The following is a 23,894-nucleotide window of genomic DNA, read 5'->3' on the forward strand; positions in this document are numbered from 1 at the left end:
TTGTTTTTTTTCAGGTCAGAAAGCCTCTGGATCTGTATGAGTGAAATTATTTTTTTAGGTTTAGCAGCTCCTTAAGGAGGAACGGGTTCACCAGGATACTGAGACTCAGGCTGAAGATAGTAAAAGTTCTGGAGATATAGAGATGTATAGAAGATAAAACTAGATATAAGAACACATAAATGAAGACACAGACAGAGACAAAGACATTCATACAAAGTTCTAAGGATAGATATATGAACAGAGATACACAGAGATATGCGTGTGTGCAACATATATATTAAAAAAAAAAAAAAAAGAGATATCAATTGATTCGATTGTCCCAGGACGGTAAATTTGTCTTCCCAACTGGCACAACCACGTCACAGGAAAACAAACAAGTCAAAAGCAGTTGTCATACGAAGGATAGCTGATTTAGTAAGGAACACCCAATCTTTCCTTACGGTTTTTTTCTTTACTCATTTTTACACAGGAGCCTCTGCCACATAAGAGCTGTAAAACACTGACTGGATTAAGTCCAATGTTGGCTTCTTGCCTCAGTCTGAACTGAACACACATTCCTGTTTCCACAGAGCAGTCACTGATTTAAAATCAAAGCAACGCAGAACAATTTTTTAAACAATTTTCTCCAGGTTTTCCTGCTCACCATCCTCTGAGCACCTGCCCGTTTGGCCCCATCAAGGCACATAACTGCCTAAATTACTGAATTAACGACTTAGTTTAGTAGGAAAAAAAGAGAGAAAAAAAAGGGGATTGCATTTTGTTTCTTCAAATCTGTGCATAATTAATTCCCAAACACGCTACAGTCGGACTGAGCCAGATGTTCAATTATTCACATTTCCTTAATGATAATATCAATGTGTGGAGAAGAGAGCTTAGATCATAATCAAGGATGGCTGGTTAATGGGGACCGTTAGGGGGGGATACAAACATTTAAACACATTTCTCATTTTAAAATACTGTACTGAGTCACTGAAGAATCAGCAGTCATTGTTTGATGCTATAAAATTATATCATCACACCACACTAGATGCTGTGGAGGCAGGTGTGTGTTTGCTGAGTTTTATCAAGGCATTTAAAAATGGGGGAAAAAGACCTGTGAGAGAGCAAAGGATTTTACAAACTGCTGTGATCTTATCTATAAAATTTTAAAAAATAAAATAAAAAAAAAAAGATGTATAAAACATGGGCACTGCAGACAAAAGTACTATTAATTTAAATAGACTGTGGTTGAATTGTACTAAACGATCTGACCATACTCTGAGACACATTTATTAAGTACAGAACTATAGAGAAATTTACTGCCGTCACTCAACCCACCATCAAATCTCGACACTCTGACTGGTTAGAAAATGTTTTTATATGCATTATTTCCATGTTGTGTATTTTCTCACACTTACATCAAGGTTCTTGACAACGACAGATGCAACCAGTAATGGCTATTGCAGCTACAATTAAAACCTAAACTTACCCAAGAGCCCTGAAGCCAGACTGGTCCAGGTGAGCCTGTTGCCTGTTTCGGTTGAAGCCCAGCTGGGGTCTCCATGGTTCCCTGTTCCCTTTCTCCCAGTCCCCTGGTTTCAAGACCTTACTGGGAAGCCTGAAGAGAGAATCACAGTTAAAGCTGCTCCAACTCTAGATTTTATGTAAAAATGTTTTATCCATTTTTTGAGAGAAAACTCCTGTCATGTCTACATAAAACCCAGCACAATCTGTTTCTTAATTAACCCAAAAATAACTGGAACAGAACAAGATTTCTGCCCCACCAAAGAGGTTTTTGTGTTTTTTCCAATTAGATTAAAAAAGTAGACTACGTGCATTTTGGGGTGACCAAACAAAAGGAGCATTTTAAAGACATCGCTGTGGGCTCTGGCCAGTTTGATGGAGTTTATTTTCACTCAGTGCCACATACTCCATACTGCTGCCTCAAATACTCAATACAGCACCAAATGCTGATTTATTCTGCTGCTCATAGTTGTCCTACAAATGCTCTACTTCTTGCTTTTTGAGTAACATTTGATAAAAGCTGCAGTGACTAAATGTTTCAGGAATTTTTTTAAAGCATTTTGTAAAAACAAACATGTTTGTGAACCAGTTTCCAAGAGTTCTGTCATTAGTTGGAACCCACTGGCTTGAAGCTGAGAGTCACAAAGCTTTGTGAGATGGATTGTTGACAAAAGGAAAAACATACAATACACCAGTCGTACATTTATGTAATGACACGGGCTAAATGAAAAACTATTTCCACACCTAAAATGAATGACTCTTTAATGATCAGCAAAGAATTTATGATATGAAATAAATTTTAAAAAGAAAAATCCTCACTTTGCTCCAGCCAGGAGGACTGCCTTGAACACAAAGCCATCTGCATACTGAGGATCCTTGAACTTCACTCTGGAAAGCACAAGAAAATCATCTTTCAATTGAGGACAAGAAGGGTTCCATTAGCTCACACTTTTTTAAGACATTTTTTTTGAAAGAAAAAAATAATCTCCCCTTCAGCGCTGAGATCCTGAGTTTGTGATGTTCATGTCAAGTGTTGTCATTTTCTTCTCAACCTGCCTCGTCTACTTCACTGTCATTTTCAACATGTTCCTGAATGTCTTTTCACCCTCGCAGAATGGCTGCACACTTATATTACAGTAATGAAAGGGAGGAGTACGGGTGCACACAGCTCAAAACTGTGATGTGTCTAAAAATAAGCTGCTTTTAAACTGCTTTGGAGCTTCACTGAAAGCGAAGGGACATAAGTAAACCAACAGAGAAAATATAAAGGAAGGACATATAGACTACATGTAGACAGAATACTGTGAACTGTTACTGTGATTTCGAACTGTATGTAAGGGTTTGTTATGATTGTGCTCAAACTGCAGGGAGGGGGCGAACAAAATACAGGAACAGCCGACAAATTATATTTAAATATACCTTCACTGCAAATAACAGCCAGGAAATAACTAAACAGCTGAACAATCAATGGCACAGTCGCAGCAAAACTGTATATTTTCAGTGACATCTAAACAATGAATTCATTATTTGACCAAAGCAAAGCGTACAAATAACACATTTAATAGTCATTTTAGTCAATCATAAAGCTAAAATGTCACATTATTAGGTTCCAATGTGAGCATTTAGAGCTTTTCTCAGCGTCGTCTTTTACGTCTTGAGGTTCTAGACCGTTGGTCAGATAAAAACATCATCATCTCGGGTTCAAACACACTGAGGTGACTGTTTTCAACAATGAACACTGCATAGATTAAACGACTGCACTATTCATTACTTGCAAACCCAATTACAAGCTTTGAATAGGAAAGATTTGCTGCTTAGCTACCCGATTCGATTGCATTAAATGCCCAAGTGTTCCTTTTATTTTGTCCACCTTCTGTCACATTTGACATCATCTTTGTCCCATCTGCTTTCACCTCATCTGAACATTTACCTTTAATGAGCCTTTCAGACAAATATACGTTCACATTGAGGTAACACCACAGCAAACGTTGTTCCACTCGTACTGCTTCTTATTTCTTGTTCATTATGCTGCTAATCCAAAGAGCGTCTAAACTGCCTTTCATTGTTGTAAACAATGACAATAATGATCTATTCTGCTGTTGGTCGGTTTATGTTGATGAGAGACTTACCCGATGGAGCTGTTCTGTGAAATGTCACGCAGCATTGGAATAGGCGACGTCACTGTCCTGAGAGATAAACGTCAGACAAAAGTTAATAAATGAAGCAGTCGTCAGGCTCAACCAGCTCTTTTTTCGTTTGATTAGACCGTTAGAAACATGGGACAAAATGTACATAAGTGAAAATAAAGCAGGTGCTCCTTACTTATCAGGCAGAATAGGGTCATCATCAAGTTGTAATACACCTTGGATTCCATGGCACAGCTCTGCAGGGATCTCAGTGTCCTGAAGGAGACAAAGTTGTAGGTTGTATTCGGTACTAAATCGCATTTTTGATTCAAAGTGTCAGTGCAGGGACAGCATTTACTGATCAGTTGAACACCCAGGCATATTTGGTACAACACTGGAAAAATGCGCTAAAGTTGTTTTTTGTCCTGCTGGCATCAAGGGAACATTTGCAATATCGCCATGAAATTTAGCAATCACATTCATCTTCTCCCCAGGATGTTTGTCTCTCTCTACTCTTAACAACGTGTCAGCTTTGCACAGAAAATAGCAATAATCTAACAGCGTGTCTATGCAGGAGGCGTTTCTAAAGTGTTTTTCAGAGGTTTTTCCCACCCTTATCTGACCTAACAGATGCACTTTTATTTTAATCAATACTGACGTCTAGACAGGCCGTGCAACAGCTTGTGTTTCGACTGGAAACGTTTTTGTGAGATACCATTAATCCAAGGAGAAGAGAGTCCTCGTCACTGAAGCCTTTTCTCATAGAAGTGCAACATGAAATGGGCAAGACGCACTGATGTGGGTTTTATGCATTCCTCTATCAGTTACAGATGCAAACTTTCCCCAGACAGGCTCCTGAAGCGCTGAATCATTTTCTGACAGATGCTTGGAGATTGAACTCATTTTTACTTGACAGCAAAACATAAACTCCTGCAGGTTAAACAAGGCCAACCAACCATAAACAGACTAAAAAAAAAACAGCATAGCTCCATTAAAGCTGGTGTTAATGCTCCTAGGTTTATTGTAACTGGATATTGTGGCAATACAAAAAAACAGAAGAGCTGGGACTGATCAGCTTGGTAGTAATAGGCCATGTTTATGCACTGTGGTGATTTATGCAAAGACAATGTTCTGTGAGGCAAATTGTAAAATGTGACAAGCTGTAACTGCATCTGACGCAGCAGCCAGCATTCTGCCATTGCATCTATATGCTGTTGTCTCATTTTCAAAGCTCTGTTTCTAGTAAAAATAACTGCTGTTCAACATTAGCTTCAATTCCAACATGATCTGTTAACAACCTCAGTGGCATAGAAACCCCACCGCTAACAAGCACTGGCAGTGTGACGGCAGAGCAACACAGACACCAGCTCACAACGGCGTACACCACGTGCATAGATTCAAAATAAGGCTATAAATCAAGCTGAACGCTATAAACTACCGACAATGAAACACTTCGTAGTAGACCGCTGCTACACTGGTTCTCTTAACTGTTTATTCCAGACAACCAACTTCTCAAACTATAATCTAAAGAAAAAATGATGTATATTCAAGTCAATGCAGTAATTACCAATCGAGCAGTTGGCTAAACAACTTCAGATTTTTATCTCTTTAGAGTTGCACACTTCACTGACAGAAAAACGATGCTTTCTGGAAAAAAAAATAAATTGAATATACATTTTCAGAGAGACTGGGAACCGTCTATGAACAGGTTCACTAATGTGTCTGATCTCACATTGCCTGACCCGAGTTGACAAAACTCAGGTCAATGTGTGCAGTTTCACATGCCGCTGTACTTTTGCTGCATTATTCCGACATTAGGAAGGATTCACCCAGCGAGCATAATATGAGTCGAAACAACAATTGCTTCAGTTTACAAATAATCAACAAGAGTAAATCCAACGCAGGCGGCACCTGCACCGCTTCACGACACATCTGCAGCAGAATGACGTGGGAAATATCAGAGTTTGATTCACAGAAAACAACGAGCAGCTGAGTATGTGTGTGTGTGCTTCATCCCACAGTTTTACACAGCGAGACTGGGAGAAACTCATTATCGAGTTTAGAGTAAAACTTCTCAGACGCTGCACGTCGTCACATATTTTCAGCTATTTGTAGCTACAATAACTGACTTCAACGCAGTTGAATTTGAATTTCAGCTAACCCGCTAATGTGTCCGGTGGCATTAGTTTTATTACCTCGTTGGATTCTGCACGGTAGAGCTCATGGATAAAGTCAAAGAGAGGGTGAGCCTTGGAGAGGAACAGCACGTCGCTTCCCAGGCTGTTTCTTTTCACTGAAACAGAGAAGAAACAGCAACGGTGGTCAGGGAGGGAAAAACAAAGTGTTTACGGCTCTGATTGCATTGAGCTGGATGGTAAAAAAGAAAGAAAAAAAAAATGATGGGATGTGAGGGTCGATAAATGGAAAGGAACAACACTGAGAAATAAAGACAACACAAAACAATAGACTGGATGTCAGGAGGAGGAGGAGAAGGAACGATGAAGAAAACACGTAGAGTCGTTACCTGGATGATGATTATAGTCAAAAACAGAGAGACACCTGTATTCTAATGGGATAATCAGGATTCCTGTGAACTCTATTGCTAACAGCAGCTGGTGCAATAAAAGTAGGTGTAATACTTTAATGGTGAGCTGTTTTGGGTTGAACCTTTCCCTATTCATCCAAAATGTGTCACCACAAAGAAAACAAAAAGGCAGAACTGTTCTCTCTCTGCCAAATACCCAAATTTAGTGTTAAGGCTTGTATCTAGAAATAAAATGCAGCTCAAACTATTTTACTATTAAGGTATAAATATTTGCACAACATCTCTCAGAAGAGGATTCCTTCACTTATTCACTAAAAATCATTTTAACCGTCTTGATCTTAGCCTGCAAAGAGACTTAGGCTAACATCTGGAAGAAGCTTTAGATCAGCGGTCTCCAACCTTTTTAGCACCACGGATCAGTTTTAGGCAAGACAATTTTCTACGGACCGGGCACATAACAAAAAAATAATAGTTTTTTCTATTAAGAAGTTTCATAAACAAATAAAATTACTTGCTAAATGTCTGTTTACTTCCTCAGCATCGAGTCTTTCCCACTTTCCAAAGAAGCTCTCCTGAGACGTTTGTTTTTTTTAAACATTTCGGCGGCGGTCAGACTGACGGCTTCGTTTAACGGCCGAGCATGAAAACTGACAGTCAGACAGCAGACGGAAGTGACGGGAAGACGAGCTGGTAATTTTTCAAAATAAACCACCGTGCAGACTGCGCTGGAAAAACAATAAAACATTTTTATTCTTTCTGTGCGGCCCGGTACCGGTCCGTGGCCCGGTGGTTGGGGACTGCTGCTTTAGATGGAGCACAGCATGGACCTTGGCACTAACTCATTGTTTGTGACAGCAACATGAAAAATATCTCATTGAAAATAACATTCATATCACCTTATAATCTTGCATCAGTTTACCTTTTTATCAGTGACAGCTGCTGCCTACATGTTGGCAGTTTGTTTCAGCTGCTTTGTTGCCGTTTCTTCCCCAATTCTTGTAATTTGTAGATTGAGTTTAATATATAAACGCGTTCCTTCCAAGAAGCACTAATGCCAGATAACATGACTGACAGACCGGCAATGTTACTGAATGTAAGGTGCTCTGGTAGCTGTGGTGCACCAGATCAAACTAATGACATTTTACAGACGCTGCAGTCAACAAGCACTTAGTTTATTTGTTTGTCACATAGTTTGAATTTGTTGAGGAAAAAATGCCCATATTTTGTCATACATCTTGTCTTGAAATAAGTAATTAATTATTTACTTCTAATTTTGTTTTTATAAATGAAATTACCACTGATGAGAACAACCTCTTCTGCTTCATATGTAGTAAATTCACTGTAATGCAAATGATTCTTAAACTTTCTGTCTTAGAAGACTGATCTGTGTCGAACATCTTTTGTTTCAGACTGTTCATGGAAAGAGAAATCCACTCATTGAGTTTTACATGATGGGCTCTTGCTAACCTTCCTCGGTCGTGAGGTCGGGGTAGACTTCAGCCAGAGCTGCCCTCAGTCGACGTTCATCCACAAATGGCAGCAAGGCAACACCTTCAAAAAGAAGCACAAGCATGGAGTGAGTGCCACCAAATACAGAGCTATACTGATGCTTTTCTCTCATTTTTGAAAGACTTATGCCAAGCCCCAAAGCTTCACATCTAGCACTGGGGGTAATAGCTGCCCATCCTCACTTCTCACTCCATAAATTCAGCCGCACACACTGGGAATGAGAGACCCGAACCCTTCAATAAACCATCTACTTTACTATCTTTTCAGCAACGGGAAGGAAACATCTGACTACAAATCTAAAGCCACTCTGTCCCCTGGTAGCAAAAAAAATGATAAACTGCTGGAACAAAACTGTCAAAATGATCTCCAGTTATTTAAAGGGACAGACTCACCCTGCCAGGCGTATTTCTTGCCGTTGAGATCGATGGCAAAGTCATCGGGGTAGAAGTCGATGATGGAAGAATCCTGCATCAAAGAAAGAATTTGAAAGAAACTGAGGCACAACCACAACAACTTTTTAAAAACATGACAGCAGTGAGGCCAAATTAAAATGCACACTAGGTCTCCACTCTGTAGTGAATTTTCTAAAGACTGCACCTCATTCAGGTCTCTAAAACTTACTGGACTGCTCATGAGATTCCTCCATGTTGGGGGCAGGAAGTTACCGCTGGCAGCAGGAAACACTCCCATCAGCTGCTCCAGTGGCTTGAACTGCACAGAACATCCAACATGTGAGTTATTTACACACTCGTATTTACTCTGCAGTAGATTTATGTTGTCAGTTTTTACTGAACTCTAATTTAGTGATGATTATGTACATCCACAGGTAAAGATCGGGGTATCAGTTTACCACTATTTTCAATTCTTTAGGTTTTGTGTTTAATTCATGAAATACAATTCAAATGAGCCACATCATTTACCTGAAAAAAACCCCCAAAAAACCCACAGCACTGACTGAAAATCATCATTGAGAAAATGTGAGACAAAATAAGAGGAGAAATAAAATCCATCTTACTGGTTTGGTTTCCTTCTCGAAGTCTGTGAACATCCCTTTGATGTCTTTGAAGTCCGAAGCGAACGGGGCATAGTGGAATGGGAAGTACCACTTCCAGGAGGCACAGCCCTAAAAAAAAAAAGAAAAAAAAAAGAAATCAACATTCAAACAAACACAGACTTTAATAAGAGTTTATATTTCAAAAGAAATTACACATCTGCTACATGAAGGTCAAGTGCTGCTCGTGTTTTAGCAAATAAACAGTCCAACCTCTGAAAGTCTGTGGCTGGCACGGCAGACAAATATAGCAGTCAAAACATAATTCTATAGTGTGTTTCATATGTGTGGCATTGCAGCTACAAGCAGTTTCCAGCTGTTCTGCTCTGATTCGAGGTATTATCAACTGAGGTGCTAAAGCCTGCTGGGTTTATATGCTTTGAGCAGATCAGATATGTTGTTTTTTCCTCTAAGTTGTCATGATTTATAAACCAGCATCCATACTTTAAAAGCTCTTTTCTCCCAGTTTAGAATAAATAACCATCTCAAAACCTTGACCTGATAATAGACTGTATATTTTTCCTAGAGGTGCTCAAAATCAAATAATGCAGGAAAATAGGGGACATTGGCCTTTAAAATTCACCAGAGCCCAATGTGATTCCCTAAAACAGCCCAATACATGTTCAGTTTAGAATAACAAAAAAATAGCTGAAAACAATCAGAAAGTTTTAATCAATCAGTATTAATCACATACTGAACCCTTTTTTCCTTTCTCTGTTTAATTGTTGGTTGGTGCTGATGCTGCCAGACTTGAGGTGAAGTCTTGGCAGGGAAACATGAGAGGGAACAAAAACATCAGCAAGGCTAGAAAATAGAGCGAAAAAGCTTTTCTTTGCCCTTTTTCCATAAAAGTTTCCCAGCAGCAGAAAGCTTAAAATCCAATCTGACCAGACTAAGATTGCTGTGATGACATTTAAAAACCTTCACGAGCCTGAATCCTGATCAGACAGGATGTCTTTTATTCATGTGAAACGCCTGCTGAGGGGCTCCGACTCCCAGAATTACATTTCCATTCATTGCCGCTACACTTTCAAAGTTAAACGCTGATGTTTTGTTGGGGCTCGTTTTCGCTGCTTCAAGTACAGTAAAGCAAAGGTCCTTCCAGTTGTTGGAAAAACTGACTGTACGTGAACCCTGAGGCCCTCGGGGGACGAAGTACTCTCCCACACCTGCTGAGGGGCTCTCGCATCTCAAAAATGATTCCCTTCCTCAGCTCTGTGTTCTAGAAATGTTTATGGACAAAGACGAAGGAGGCGAGGGGGGAAAAAAAAATCTAATCCTGCAGATCTAGCATTTGGACCACTTATCCTTCCTGAGCAAACACGCCTCACACCAAAGAACGACCTTCACTTCCCACAATCCACCTCTGAGAAAACGAGGTCCTCTGATAAATCCACCAATCCTCACATCTCAGCCAATCTCGCTTTAAAGCCCACCACTCTATTATTAAAGATGGTCATTCAAATGATAATATGGGCCTTTACCATAATAAAAGGCAGAGGAGGCTCCGATCTCCACTTTCAAATAATCGCACAGATCATTTATGGTAATATGACAAAATGTTTTGTCTCGAGGAGAAATTCATTTGTGACTGAAGCTGGCAGGGTCAAAGACCACAAACCACAACAACCACCGAAAAAAATGATTTGCTAGACTCAATGTCTTACTTTACTCATTTACTACATTTAGTTTCAGAGCAACTGATAAAGAAAATTAAAGCTAACCCACCGTATTATCAAAGAAAATAAAGAACAAGCAGTGATTGAATGCCATCTTTTGGCTTTCCAGTAAATATACTGGGATGATTTAAACAATTTATTAACTAATCAATCCTTCTATTAACAGACCAGTGTACTATTTTCTTTATGAATGTAATTTACAAAGCCTAATTTTATTTTAAATTATGACAATAGGAAAAAAAACGTGTTAGATGGCGAAATGAATCAATTGTGATTTTTGTCCCAAATCCCAAATACTGATTGCAACAACACAGTAATTAAAAAGTGTTGTCAATATTCTTAATTATAGGTCAAACTCTACCTTTGTGTGATGTAAATGCAGAACAGATGGACAGTTGGATTATTTTAGAAAACATTTTGATCACATTTGCCAAATCATAAAAAATATTTTAAAATATTATGGATTTGGAACTTGGAATTTGGAAATCAAACAGCCCGTCATAAAACAAGCATCTTAAAACAAATCAAACAAAAAGTTACTGTGCTTTTTTCTGTTATCGATAAACAATATTTAGGAGGTCCATTAAATTAGACAGAAAACCTGAAACATCTTTCGTGAGTGATCTTACAAATTATATTCCGTTTTAATCAATGAAGTCCGGATTAAATTTGGTTTGATTAAATTAGTTTGGATTCTTCAAGCACATCAGATGAAGACAAAAGCTGCAGAAAAACAAAAGCATTTCTAAGCTTGTGTGTTGAGAACATTAGTGACCAACTAACAGCCATGAGATAAATCCAGTCCTGACAGATGTTTAGGTGTTTTATCCAGGCCATTAACATCAGTGAAGCTAAATATTACACTTGACTGAGTAATGCATCACAGGCAGCACAGATCGCTAAATCACTGTCAACAGAAATCAGAAATTCTCTCAACATTAAAACTGTCACTGGTGACTTTGAGGGTGGGGCTGCTGAAGTTGAAAAAGGTTTTTGCAAAGTGTACCTAATAAACTGGCGACCAAGTCCAGTGTTTTGTAAAATTGTTCACCAAAAGAGGAAACCTGGAATAACAAAAGTGTATTGCTCACATATTCACAGAGAAGAATCACAAACAATTACTGGTGGTGGGAAGTAAAGATTAAATGTATTAAAACTAATTCATTTGCCTACTTCCTTCTGCTATTAGTTAGAATCTTTCTGATTTGTGGTGAAGCTGCTGAAAATGAATGAATTCGTGACAAAGAGGATTTGTCTACGTCTATTTTTGAAGGAAATAATTTATGGATGAACTGTCGGCATGAGAAACGCTGCCTGCAGAAGAGCTGCACCTCTGAAAACACAAAGGCTGCGGAAAACTGAAATACCGAACGACGTGTGAATCTCGTCTTTTGTGTTTTTGGATAAACCCAGCTCCGTCTTCCTCGATCATTTGGCGAGGTGTGCGTGATCATAACTCTGCGGCGGCATACAGGACCGTGAATGTGCGGCAGCAGAGAGCAGACACGTCCACGTCCACCGAGGGCCCGCTAATGAATTCATTCAGAATGGCCCCCTGAGACGGGCTTTGGATTGGTGAGCATGTGGAGTCAACACAGTGTGCGTACACTGAGAGCACAATCAGTTCGGACAAATCCCCCCGGCTCAGCCTGAAGCGCCCCGACTCTTCTGGAGAGGGCCCACAGCTGATTATTTCATTTTGAGATAAAGATCAATATTGTACAACAGTAAAATGATTTAGTGTAGAATCACACTGTCTAACAACACCTGGAGAGATTAGAGACCGCTGCAGGAAGCTTTACCGTTACTGGTTTTAAAAACAAATAAAAGAACTGCTGTGCCATTAAAAACACTGATCACCTATTACATGTCTTTTCTGTGAACTAAATTTTGACGCATAAATCATCTGTGTTACTATTAGATCCAACAAAATCTTCATTTTTATTACAAGAGCAGTGATGGACACATTTTAAGCAGTTTATGGAGTGCCTTCCCAATTTAACCTTTTCAACCTGGGCTAAAGACACGATTGACCAGATCCAGAAATGCCATGAATTCACATTTTCAACTTCCCCACAGTCCTTGAATGCACCATGTGTGACGTGGTTCAATAGAGAAAATTAAACAAATCTAAGCTTAAAATGTAGATACCTAAAATTGCTTTAATCTACATGACAGAAATAAGTAGTTTGTACCAGATCCTGTTTAAAAAATAAATTAAAAAATTCTGTGCACTTTGACTCAACTGAGAAGCCATGATTATATCAACTACGGTCAAAAGTCACCTGACAGAAACTGTGGGATTATTCGGCTGAGCTGCAGGTTGTGCTTTACACGGAGAAGACGAGGTGACAAGAGACACCGAGAGGAACAAACAAACTTGAAAATAAACTATAAATGTAAACAGGCCTTGCCAAATAGCATAAATAGAATACGTGGAGCAGTCTTCTTTTCTGGTTTTAGTAACAGCTGTCGGCACTTGGACAAAAGTTGCTAATTCAGTTTTTTTGGCTTTTGTAAAATAAATAATTAAAGAAATTCAACTTTAGATTATTCTTTTAAAAGACATATTTATGTTATTATAATTTTGTCACATTGCTCCTAAGATTTTTTTTTAAAGTTCTTTACACTTGCAGCCAAAGCTGTGCTGTTTGCATAGAGGTGCAGGACTTTGTGGTGCAGTAAACAATGAGCCCACTGACCATAAAGTGTCAGGAAGCTGCTTGGAGGTTCAGATGCTTGAAGCGACACTGGCTGAGATGTGAGGATCAGCGGATTCATCAGAGGACCTTGTTTTCTCAGAGTTGTTTGCTTAGGAAGGACGGGTGGTCCAACTTCTCATTCTGGCTTTGAGTTTGACTTTACTTTGCATCACTTGTTTGGGAGGTCACTTGAAGACTGAAGAGTGTTGGAGTTGCCTTAATTCTAAATACCATCAGCTAAAATTCAGCGAGTGTTCTAGATTTATGGTCACATCTTTTATGATTACATGCTTGTTTTAGAAATTAATGTGTGTTCGCTCAGTCCCACTTATTTGTAAACATATTAATCTAAGTTAGTCATTAAATCAAGAAAAAGATCAGAACTGTGTGTTGTAAAGTCATTTAAGTACAAACAAGGACCGTGCATTAAACATTTAAAAGAGTTCTGTTGAAGAATTTGTATTTGAATCTTCATCTAACTTAAAACTAATCACTGTGGCGTTTCTAGTTTGTGGTTTTACTCAAAAGTATTAGTAGTTATGGCAATCAATACGTCTTTGGTGACAAGTTTTAACTAGCTTCTAGTGCAATCACGGTGCCACTGGGAAAAAAAAAATGTATGTGTATATATATATATATATACATACATACATATATATTTAGTTTTGTCTTGTCTTTTTCTTTAAACAAACCCAAGTGTGCAATTCTATGTAGTGGGCGAGATGCAAGCAGATTCATCAGAGCTCTACAATGTCTTTCTCCTTAGACTTTTTCTTAGTGTCACCCTGAAACCTCCGTCCATTATCCAAGTTGAGATTAAATTATTAAGCACACAATTCTGATAAATCACCTCCCAAGTTGTGGAGGTCTTCTTTTCATTTGGCTTAAAACTCAAATATGCCCACAGCAGTGGTGTGGAGTTTGGCTTTGCAGCTAAATCCATGACATTGATGTAAACAGATACTCATCGAAATGCAGTCGGTCAAATATCACAAGTTAAGCATCTCAAGATAAACACTTGGTGCCACCAATCCAAAGCAGACGAAGAGGCACAAATGGTGGGAAATGTGATTAAGACATTACATTTGTGTGTGTTTGAAATATTACATTTCTGTCAATTTCATCCATTTGTTCATACTGGTGAACGGAAAACATTCAAATCATTATACAGAATAATCACAGTCATATTAAAAAAAAAAAAAAAGCATCCAGACACTTGTGTATTAATTGTGATGGACGTAGTTATTACCAGAGCTACTGTTGTTGGCTTTTGCGAGTGAAAAACGTCAGTGTTTTTTTCCCTGTGTACAGAGTGGTGGATCTACAGTGTGGTTTCAGTGTTACCTGGTAGTAGTAGCGCAGCACCCAGCAGAGACCCTCCACATACGACTTCACCACCTTCCGCCTGAAGTCCTCGTCTGTCACGTCCACATCAAACTTGGTCTTGTAGTATCTCTGCTTCCAGCCTTCCTCCCACAACCTGCAGCACACACAGGTGTGGTTGGACTTACTTAGATGAAGGGACTAGTTTTCTTTAGTTAATGAAGACAGACATGAACTGCAGACACTGTAGACTTTTGTTATCCCTGTTATTACTCTAAGGGACACTGTGCAGTTTGATCATTCACTCACACTCTGCTGTACGACTACAACCAGACAGCCGATCAAATCTGTTACACAACGCTGGATCTGGAAATATGACACATTAAGACACCTCAACACTGCCCGTCAGACTACAGCACAGGATATTCTGCAGTTCAAGTCTAAAACTTGCTGCAGGTGCATATGGAGCTTTCTGACTTATAAATACACATTTGGAGACAACAAGCTACATTCTGAGTGACAGCAGTGCTCTAATCTACTGCGTTCATCACACTTTGGTCATTTCTGTCTGAATCACAGCACCTCCAACAACTTCACAACATGTTTTGTTTTTTTTAATTGCTCCCACCCAGACTGAAAATGGCTTAACATTTTAACAATAAACTGTTTGAATGTTGTTGCCCAAGAAGACTTTACTATATTTTCTCATCACTAATGCTGTTGATGACCAGGAACTGTAAATCCATTGTTGGTTATTGGACGACATGTTCAGATGTTTGTAACACAAGTGAATCTAAACAACACATTAAAGCAAATGGTTTTCAGGAGGCTCCTCTGTTCATCTATAGGCTAAAAAAGCTCCAGGAATAGTTTAATGGCTTTGACTTCTTGGTAGATTTGGGGCGGCGATGCCGTTCTGCACACATAATCAAGGCTGTCTAGCATCTGTGTCGTGGATCCTCGGAGCGGGCCGCAGGGAGCGCCGACTCCTGAGAGGAAAGCCTCCATGAATACCAATTTAGCCCAATGGATTTAGCAGCTTTGACGAGTGCGTCACAGAGGAATTTACTCGAATGTTCCTGCTTTCCATATTAATCACGTGCAGAGGGAAGTGGGAGCTGCTCAGTAGAGGGCTCAGTGTGTGTGTGTGTGTGTGTGTGTGTGTGTGTGTGTGTGTGTGAGAGAGAGTTAAACAGCTTGTGCTGCAGTACGGTGGCATTAATGAGTGCATCTCTCTGGTTGTGTTTGTTAACGCAACCTTTGCTGAATGAGGCTTATCCGTACAGATGTATTTTAGAAGCATTTCATTGACTACATGCACACCCATCACTTAATTTGAAAGTCATTTTTGGCTAAGATGGCAAAGCTGGTAATTTTTTATAAAGTGTTAAAGATCAAAATAAAAACTATAAACGGTTTTAAGAATATCTCAACAGACGACAGCAGATCAAAACACCGGAGTAAAAACTGATCAACCTCAAACGTTAATATTGTTTAAGGCTGTTTTCTGTAGTTACCACGTGGAGACATTCAATCATGTTTCCACTGTGTGTAGAGCAGACAGCTAATCAGTAGCCCATCTGATACAATCATTTTGTTGTCTTCATTTGGTCGGCTTATGGTGGTCAGTCACGAGAAGGTTCTAATGTACTGAACACTGTGTGTCGCAGAAGCCTTCGATGCAGCAGGCAGTTCAGTAGTGATGTTACCAAAGCATCTATTCATCTTTTGTTAAAGGCCTGCATAAATGAAGTCTTGTTTTTTTCCCCTTCCTCTGCATCTTAGCACAATGTGAGAAAACTGACTGAAAACCAATTTTTATCATCTCATATAAGAATATTCTCTTCAACTGAAACTTTCTGACTATACCGTGTGTATTGTGTATCATTAAATGGATTGAAGTTTCTTTGTTAATAAAAAAAACAATAATTGAATGGAAAGTTTACAGCAGAACTCTTGAGCAGCAGAACAAAACAGACATTTAGTTTTTCTCAGTGTTTTGCTGCATTTTTATGTGACTGGGTTCAATTCAGACTCAAACAGAAACGTTTCTGAGCGAAATCTAAAAAAACTCTTCATGAAAACCACTTTGATAGATTATATGTTGAGCTTTCGTTGGGAATAAAGACTAAAGTCTGTCTGCGGTCAAGTTGCATTGTGGGTAATGTTGGTGGCCATGTTTCCTTTTTTTCTAATTGCAAATTTTAGAAAATGTTCTGGCAACATTGTGGGAGTCCAAAGCTGAAGCAGCAATTTTTTTTTAAAAGAAAAATGAAAAGTGAATGGGGTACTCATCAGCCACTTGTCTTGACCTGCTTCCACAATTCATCAGTACAATTTTGACAGAGACACTTTAAGACATTAAGAGGTCTCCCCTAGCTCAGGTGGACCTCGTAATCACCACAAACACAACGATTAGTTTCCATAGGCGCTTCCCCAGATGACGGCTTGTATTCACTGGAAATCAAAATCCTGAGATGTGTGTCCTGCAAACTGCCCTCCACCGACACCCTGTCCTCTCCCGGCTGGTGAAGGTGTACCTGACGTTGTCTTCAGGCTCCGGCTCGCTGTCACTGTCCTCGGCTTTCCGCTTCACTCCCCTGCTTTCTGTGCTGTTACTGGGCCCCGCAGACGACTGACAAGACAGAAAATGAATGAATTAACTAATGAAATAAAAACCATGACCAGAAAAAGGTGGAAAATAAATCTTAAAGTTGTTCATTAGTTTTTAATCAGTACAACATCTGCTCTAATAAACTTCAAGAGTCTTGGCTTAAGGATTCTAATTTACTTTCACTATATCTGATGTAAGAGAAAACATGACTAAACATAGACTCTAACATTTGAGCACAAGTAGATAAAACAGTGAGCTGTAGCATTTTCAGAGACCGTAAAGCTGGGCTGTACATGACGGGCTTATCTCTTTGAACAGCAGCAGTAATGCAGTGTTTAAACTGACACAAAAAGCTGTGAAAAGCTTTGACCGTTCCGCCCGTAAGGACAAACAGCTTCAGATTCACTGAACAAAAAAAAAAAAAAAAACTGTAGCATTTTCTTTTTAAAGGACTGTGTGGTCGGAAAACGCAGAGTATTTTATATATAACATTCAGAGGACTTTGAAAATTTTCACAGCAAATTACACGAACCCTCTGAGGTGTTCTTTGTTAGGTAATGATCCAAACAAAAAGGAAGTGAATGTCTTTTATTTCAGCGATTAATGTGGAGATTATATTTTAAATCTCTCTTGCCATTTGGCGTCTCTTCTTTCTGTGGCTTTTTAAATAAAGAGAAAAGAATCAGTCTGACTGGTAAGGTCACCTAAAAGATATATATATATAAAATAAAACCTTATTTAAGGACCAGTACTACTAAACAGCCTAGAAATTAAAATCCCAAAGTGTCATTTCATGTCTGCACCTTCTAATGCAATATTCAGTTTACTGTCATATAAAACCAACAGATGCAGCAAAACCTCCCAACACCGAAGCTAGAATAACTCAATGTCACAACAGATGCAAATTAGATTATTTGGTTATTTTTTTTAAAAATGTTATATAAAAATGAGATGATACGTTGCTGTAAAGACCGACAGTATAGCAGCTATAATGTCCCTAGACTTAAACTCCTGTTAAACCCGATTATGGCATAAAGATAAAATACATTTCACTGCATTTTATTTATAGCATGAATTAAAGAATGGTTTTCAGGAGAATGTGCATTTTAAATGTTACTGACAAACATATTACGATGGTAATGTTACACCTCAGAGGAAGTCTAAAACTTGTTTTTTTAAACCGATAATGAGTTATGTCAACTACCTGCAGCAACACGAGGTAAAGGCGCTGTACATACATATGTGCATTTTCTGTGCTCGAAGGACGCTGATGCAGAGAGGAAAAATAATCACTACCATAGCTACTTAGCCTTCCTGTTTTTCTGGCTCCTTTGTGCTCTCTTCATTCATGTGCTAATGTATGGCCAGCTACTGTCGGATGATAAATTTTATCGCTGTACAAGGGCAGGAAATTTAACAGCTTGAGAGACACTTTAAACAGAAACCCTGGCCATGAACTCAACCAAAGACAGCATATCCATGTTCAAAACAGACCGCTGTTCATTCCACACGTAGATAATGTCGTGGAGGAAATATCCAGATGACAAGGTGACACTGCTTCAAATTGGCTGATAGCATGACATTTAAACAATCTAGGGATTTTTGCCCAAGGAAACAATCACATTTTTTGTAGTTTGCTGATGGAAAGATTTACTGCTGGAGTACAGATGTATTCAGCTGTGGACATTTGACACTGATCCAACACTTTTCCCTTCCTACTTTTCTTTTTTTACTCTGACAAGCAGATAGAAAACTATGCAACAACCTAGTTAGTGTATTAAACCACTGTTTTCCAGTCGGGGTGGAATGATAAACAAAACTCCTGGTATGAAAGGATATCTTGCATCTTAGCCACACTCGTGTTGTATGTCTGTCACATAACTGACAAAACTCACATTGCCACCGTTCTTCATCATGGCTTTCAGGGACTGAGCAGCATCCTGGAGAAGAAAAAAAAAGAAAAAGAAAGAAAAAACATCACTTCATCATGACTGCTCTACTGCAATAGGTTATACTGTAATGTTGGAATTCTGGTCCTTTATTTACAGTCGTCCTCAAATGTATTCATAACCTTCCATTAAAGAAAAGGCAACATTCACAATAGTCACTCAAATAACTAGAAACAACAAAAAGTAATAATAAATTTAAAAAATTGCTAAGTTATAATTTAGTGAAATAAGACATTGCTTCACGTCGTTGTGTCCTCTTCTGCGCATGCGGGACACTTTTGGGTCGTATGAAGTTCACACAGCAGATCACATACAAGTCGCATTTATTTGGAAATCTGAACAAACTCACAAAAAAAATTGGATTTCACAAAAAAATTCTAATTGAGCATTAAGTCCTGCAGTCTGAACGTAGCCAATCTGTCAGATTGTTCAGTCAGAAAATATGCCGTTATCCTGATTTGTGACATAAAACGTCATGTCGGAGTCAGAATCCAAGGCTGTCGGTATGTTAAGGCTGTTTTTAATGGGTTCCGTTCGTTTTTCCTAAAAACCAGCAGGATAGTGAGGTTTTCGGATTGTTAAGGGCCAGATTATCGAGTCACGACTGTATTTAAGTGTAAACAACAACTGGTACCTTGTTGTGTTGCATCCTCATGTCGTAGGCCTGGTGCCGAGCGTTGTGGACGGCCTCAGGTCGGTCTCTTCTCCCCAGGGCCTGAGGGGCGAACTGGCCCGTGGTCAGATAGGCAGGACCCTGCTGCTCCGCCTGCAGTGAGAAGGAAAAAAACCAACAACAATGCTCAGTGAACGGGGTCATGATTGGTGTCACTGTGATCTTCAGCCACTGTATCATGAACAGCATTTGTACGAATGTCACAACTCAAAAACAAAACAGCAGCAAATCTGGACCAGGATCAGTTGGACTGTTGGGACATCGGTACCTCCAGATGAGGTCTGAGTGGGAAGTTGACCATTAACAATAACGGGAAGACGCATTGCTGCACAATTAATAGTCACAAGTGAAAATGTTGATTTAGTAATTTTACTGCAGCAGAATTAAAGAAGTAACTTGATGCCTACAGTCACCCAATTGCAGCCATATGCAACGCTATGAAAATATACAACAACAATATCTACTGCAAAAATCTAGACATTACATTTTAGCTTTGTCTCTTTTCTCCTGCTTTTTGAAGTTGCTAAATTGAGACTGATTAATTCAGTTCCATTTAGGTCACTGTTTTGCTGTTCGACCACTCTGGAGACAAAATGTGCCTAAAAGTAATCTGTGAGAGGTTCAATCAACGCTGATCGTTATTAAAAGGAAACATTTATTAGTATCATCATCCTTCACTCACTTTCATCCTCCTTCTTTTCTCTTTATTTCTCCTCTTGAAATTTTCCTGCAAGAAAGAAAACAAGACATTGTCAGTGTAAAACCTAGTAACAGCAAAAACATTGAAAGTTTTCATTAACCTTTAACTAAACTAGTTTGGTTGTATGTGCCGTTATATGACGTAGTGCAAAGATTTCTATAGAAACACTGAATATTTACATCATCCTCTTTTCGTTTCCTGAAGATGTTGTCCTCAGCCACACCCACAGCTTGCATGATCATCTCCACTCGCTCCAGGTCAACATAGCCGTTCTGTGTCAGGTAGCCCTACAGAGAAACACAGGACAGGTCACATCACAGCTTAACACTGCTTTAGAGACAAAAAGGACAGAAAACACTGAAAATGACAGATTTTCAACATTCAGCATGTGAAGCAATTTATTTTTTGGACGCATGCACCAAGGGAAATTTAGTGATTTCCCAGAATGCATTGTCTCTATCCCTTGAAGAAGGGTTTGACTTTGTTGCTTAACTTATGACACTCACTCCAGTTTTGTGCACAACGTCTTTGTAGATGTTGACCAGCCGATCTATCGCTCCCTCTCTGTAAGAAAACAGACACAGAACAAGTTAAAAATGAGCCAAAAAGGAACCAAGCACATGGATTTCAATAATGATCCGGATGGGACAATGGATGAAACTCACCAAATATGTGCTTATCTTTGACTGCTCTAACCAACCAACATATATACTCCTGTTATATTTTGTGGAAATAAAAAACACTAAACAGTAGCTAAACACAACAAGAAAAGTCTGAGCTTTTCCAGTGGTATTTAGGCTCATCATTGCTGGAGGGTAAAAGGGGAAGTGGCCCGATAACAACTAATAATAAAGCAAGTATATGGAGAGTCCTGCAAACAGCCCTATTTTTGTGAAGCTTAAAAAAACAGCCTCTGGCTAAGCTTTTATTTTATTGTTATATTTTCACTTTTGTAAAGATTCTTGGCTTTCTTTTTTTTGACAGCTACTGAAAACGAACACAGAAAACAAAGGAAACGAAGGATGTTTGGCATGAAACAAATATCCCAGACTGGAGTCAAATCACAGATGTTGCAGTTATGTGTAGTTTTATCACTTGGCTTCTAGGCTCGGGGTTCCACTACAATAGTTTTCAGTGCATTTTATTTGAAGAAATAAAACACAATGTTTATTTCTACCATCAGTCTTTGTCAGAAACTGAAACGTGCTGCTGAGGGAACTGTAGTGATTCAGAGTATAACTAAAAAAATATTTTTTTAAATGGCTCGTCAACTGACAATTAATGTGCATTCATTTACTCTAATTGTGTAATTATTGAAGCCAAATCATTCCTTGTTTAGCCTCCCAAATATGAAGACTTAACACTTTTCTTAGACAGTAAACTCAACTCTGTGTAAATACTTGTAGTTTGGACACGAGCATTTTAAGGAACAAAATGCTTTCTCTGGTAAAGTGCCAGGAACTTTAACGCTTTTCTGGCATCATAGATTCAAGGCTCCTTATTCAAAGAGTCAAATCTGACCTTCATTCAGTGTCAGAGGTCTGTAACAAACTCAATGACGTATCATTCAAACATTTAAGGTGAAAACAGTCAAGTTAGTCAAAACACATTCCAGCAAAGTGAGAAAAATAAGATGCATGAAAACAGTTGCATCAGTTTAAGCTCCAAGTCTGTGATTCACCACAAACATCACATTTCTTGTGATCGGGCTGGTGCCAAGCACAGGCCCGTTTGTCCACTTTGATTTTAGTTTTCTTACATTCACACTAGTTTGACAAAGTGTGTATTGGGGAAAAAAACACACATGTTCTTTATCTGTGATTTAGGAGCTGTTAAATTGTCTGGAAAACTTTAATGTAATAACAGCAACAATGCATAATCCTCTCCAGTACATTATTCTTCATCTACACTGTGCATTAGGCAATTTATTGATCAATAGATATTTTTTAATAAGAGAAAACATGACACTTAATATATTATGTTTATAACAAGATTTGCATCCGTGTCTGAAATAATTTGTTGTTTGGTCCAGATGTGGACAGAGGTGAGAACTTTGAGAAGCCTTGATATAGACTAAACAATTAAATATTCAGCAAATGAATAACAATAATAACAGCCACTAATTGTAGCTGTAGAATGGAGGCTAGCTTGAGAAAAAGCTCTGCACCGTCCCAGTGAAGCAGATACTGAGTGATGTTGATCTGAAGTGTCAAATATAAGGTGTCAAACTTACAATGCTTTAGTGCATTTTAGAATTTTCTTGAATGAAGACAACAGAGCTGCTTCAGTGTTATTAAAGGACCTTTGAAAATCTTGACTTATCTCATAAACAGTGAAGCACTCTTGACTGAACCAAGTTTCAACAAATAAAGCAGTGTTTGAGAGATGAATTGAAGCTCACCTGATTTCTAAGGACGGAAGATGCGGTAGGAAGTCATTTCCAACAAAGAAGCACATGAAGACCCAGTCATCTACGCTCCGCTCAAAGTCGAAGGGGAACGGCAGGCTGGCCATGGTCAGCTCTCTGGCCAGGTACTGAAGGCATGGAGAGACAGCAAGATTAATAAGAACAGTAACTGAATCCAAAGCTGGCTCATGAAGTTAACTCAGTTCAAGGAAGGCCCAATGTTTGGATTATTACAGAAAGAAGAAAAAATGAGAATTTCTGTACAACTTAGAAAAAAAGCAGATTATTTACAAAAGCTATTCTACTTCCTCCTGACTTTTGTTGACTTTTGACTAAAATGAACAAGACAAACTCCTGCTAAAAGGAATGGAAGTCTGACAAAGTGAACATAAACCACCAACCTCCCGCAGAACACAGAGTCTGATGAATATGAACTCCTGCTCAGACACTGGAACCGTGTCTGCAAACTCGTCATGCTAAAAGTGAAGAAGAAAACAGTCAGAGGGTTTTATACATTATGGGTGATAAATTGTTGATATACAGAGTTACACATTTAAAATACATGATACCACATGTCTTTAAATATCACAAGACGTAGTCATTAAATGAGCCACAGTAACATGATGTGAAATTACTGCCTTTGTGGGAAACATGATCACAAAGTGGTTTAGTAAAAAATGACAAAACGTGTTCGTAGGGTTCTAAAGTTTCTCATATTTGCTTTGTGTTTTCATTACAGCACATAAAAGTGAGTTTAGATGTTATGCTTAGTTCTGGAGTTTAAGCTACAATTCTGGTAGTTTGCGATGGTTTACAAAAGTCAAAAGCTATACAACACATTTTATAGGTCAATTATACAAATGCAAGACATGCAATACAGCACAAAAACGTGAACTTCAAAAGTCCAGAAGAAAAGTTTTCTCACCTGCCCCTTCTTCTCTCTGGCCACACCCTGACAGTCTTTGATTTCGTGACCCATCTGTCCACAGAGAGCGCAGGGTCGGGGTTTGTTGGGTTTAAACTCTTCCCTGATGATGGTGAAGTTTGGCTCATGTGTGGCCAGGCCCAGCATGATCAGGTCAGCTGACGCGAAAAGAAAAAAACGTTACTTCA

The 23,894-nt window shown here is 38.8% G+C and overlaps 1 protein-coding gene across 3 annotated transcripts in view; it reads right to left on the bottom strand.

Moving 5' to 3' along the window:
* xrn2 (5'-3' exoribonuclease 2) overlaps positions 1 to 23,894 on the bottom strand; it is a 43,017-nt gene that overhangs the window by 14,346 nt on the left and 4,777 nt on the right. For all 3 annotated transcript variants that reach the window (XM_008291885.1, XM_008291884.1, XM_008291883.1), the window contains exons 9-27: positions 23,707 to 23,864; positions 23,183 to 23,257; positions 22,776 to 22,909; positions 20,881 to 20,938; positions 20,554 to 20,661; positions 20,357 to 20,401; positions 19,636 to 19,767; positions 18,948 to 18,992; positions 16,979 to 17,073; positions 14,460 to 14,595; positions 8,699 to 8,806; positions 8,305 to 8,394; positions 8,076 to 8,148; positions 7,642 to 7,725; positions 5,825 to 5,922; positions 3,826 to 3,905; positions 3,633 to 3,689; positions 2,323 to 2,391; positions 1,469 to 1,597 (exon numbers count right to left, since the gene is read on the bottom strand). In XM_008291885.1, coding sequence (XP_008290107.1) covers positions 1,469 to 1,597; positions 2,323 to 2,391; positions 3,633 to 3,689; positions 3,826 to 3,905; positions 5,825 to 5,922; positions 7,642 to 7,725; positions 8,076 to 8,148; positions 8,305 to 8,394; positions 8,699 to 8,806; positions 14,460 to 14,595; positions 16,979 to 17,073; positions 18,948 to 18,992; positions 19,636 to 19,767; positions 20,357 to 20,401; positions 20,554 to 20,661; positions 20,881 to 20,938; positions 22,776 to 22,909; positions 23,183 to 23,257; positions 23,707 to 23,864 — 1,774 coding nt within the window. The remainder of the gene's footprint in view (positions 1 to 1,468; positions 1,598 to 2,322; positions 2,392 to 3,632; positions 3,690 to 3,825; positions 3,906 to 5,824; positions 5,923 to 7,641; positions 7,726 to 8,075; positions 8,149 to 8,304; positions 8,395 to 8,698; positions 8,807 to 14,459; positions 14,596 to 16,978; positions 17,074 to 18,947; positions 18,993 to 19,635; positions 19,768 to 20,356; positions 20,402 to 20,553; positions 20,662 to 20,880; positions 20,939 to 22,775; positions 22,910 to 23,182; positions 23,258 to 23,706; positions 23,865 to 23,894) is intronic.

The sequence above is a fragment of the Stegastes partitus genome, unplaced genomic scaffold, assembly GCF_000690725.1.
Source record: "Stegastes partitus isolate 25-593 unplaced genomic scaffold, Stegastes_partitus-1.0.2 Scaffold767, whole genome shotgun sequence".
Taxonomy (NCBI): Eukaryota; Metazoa; Chordata; class Actinopteri; family Pomacentridae; genus Stegastes; species Stegastes partitus.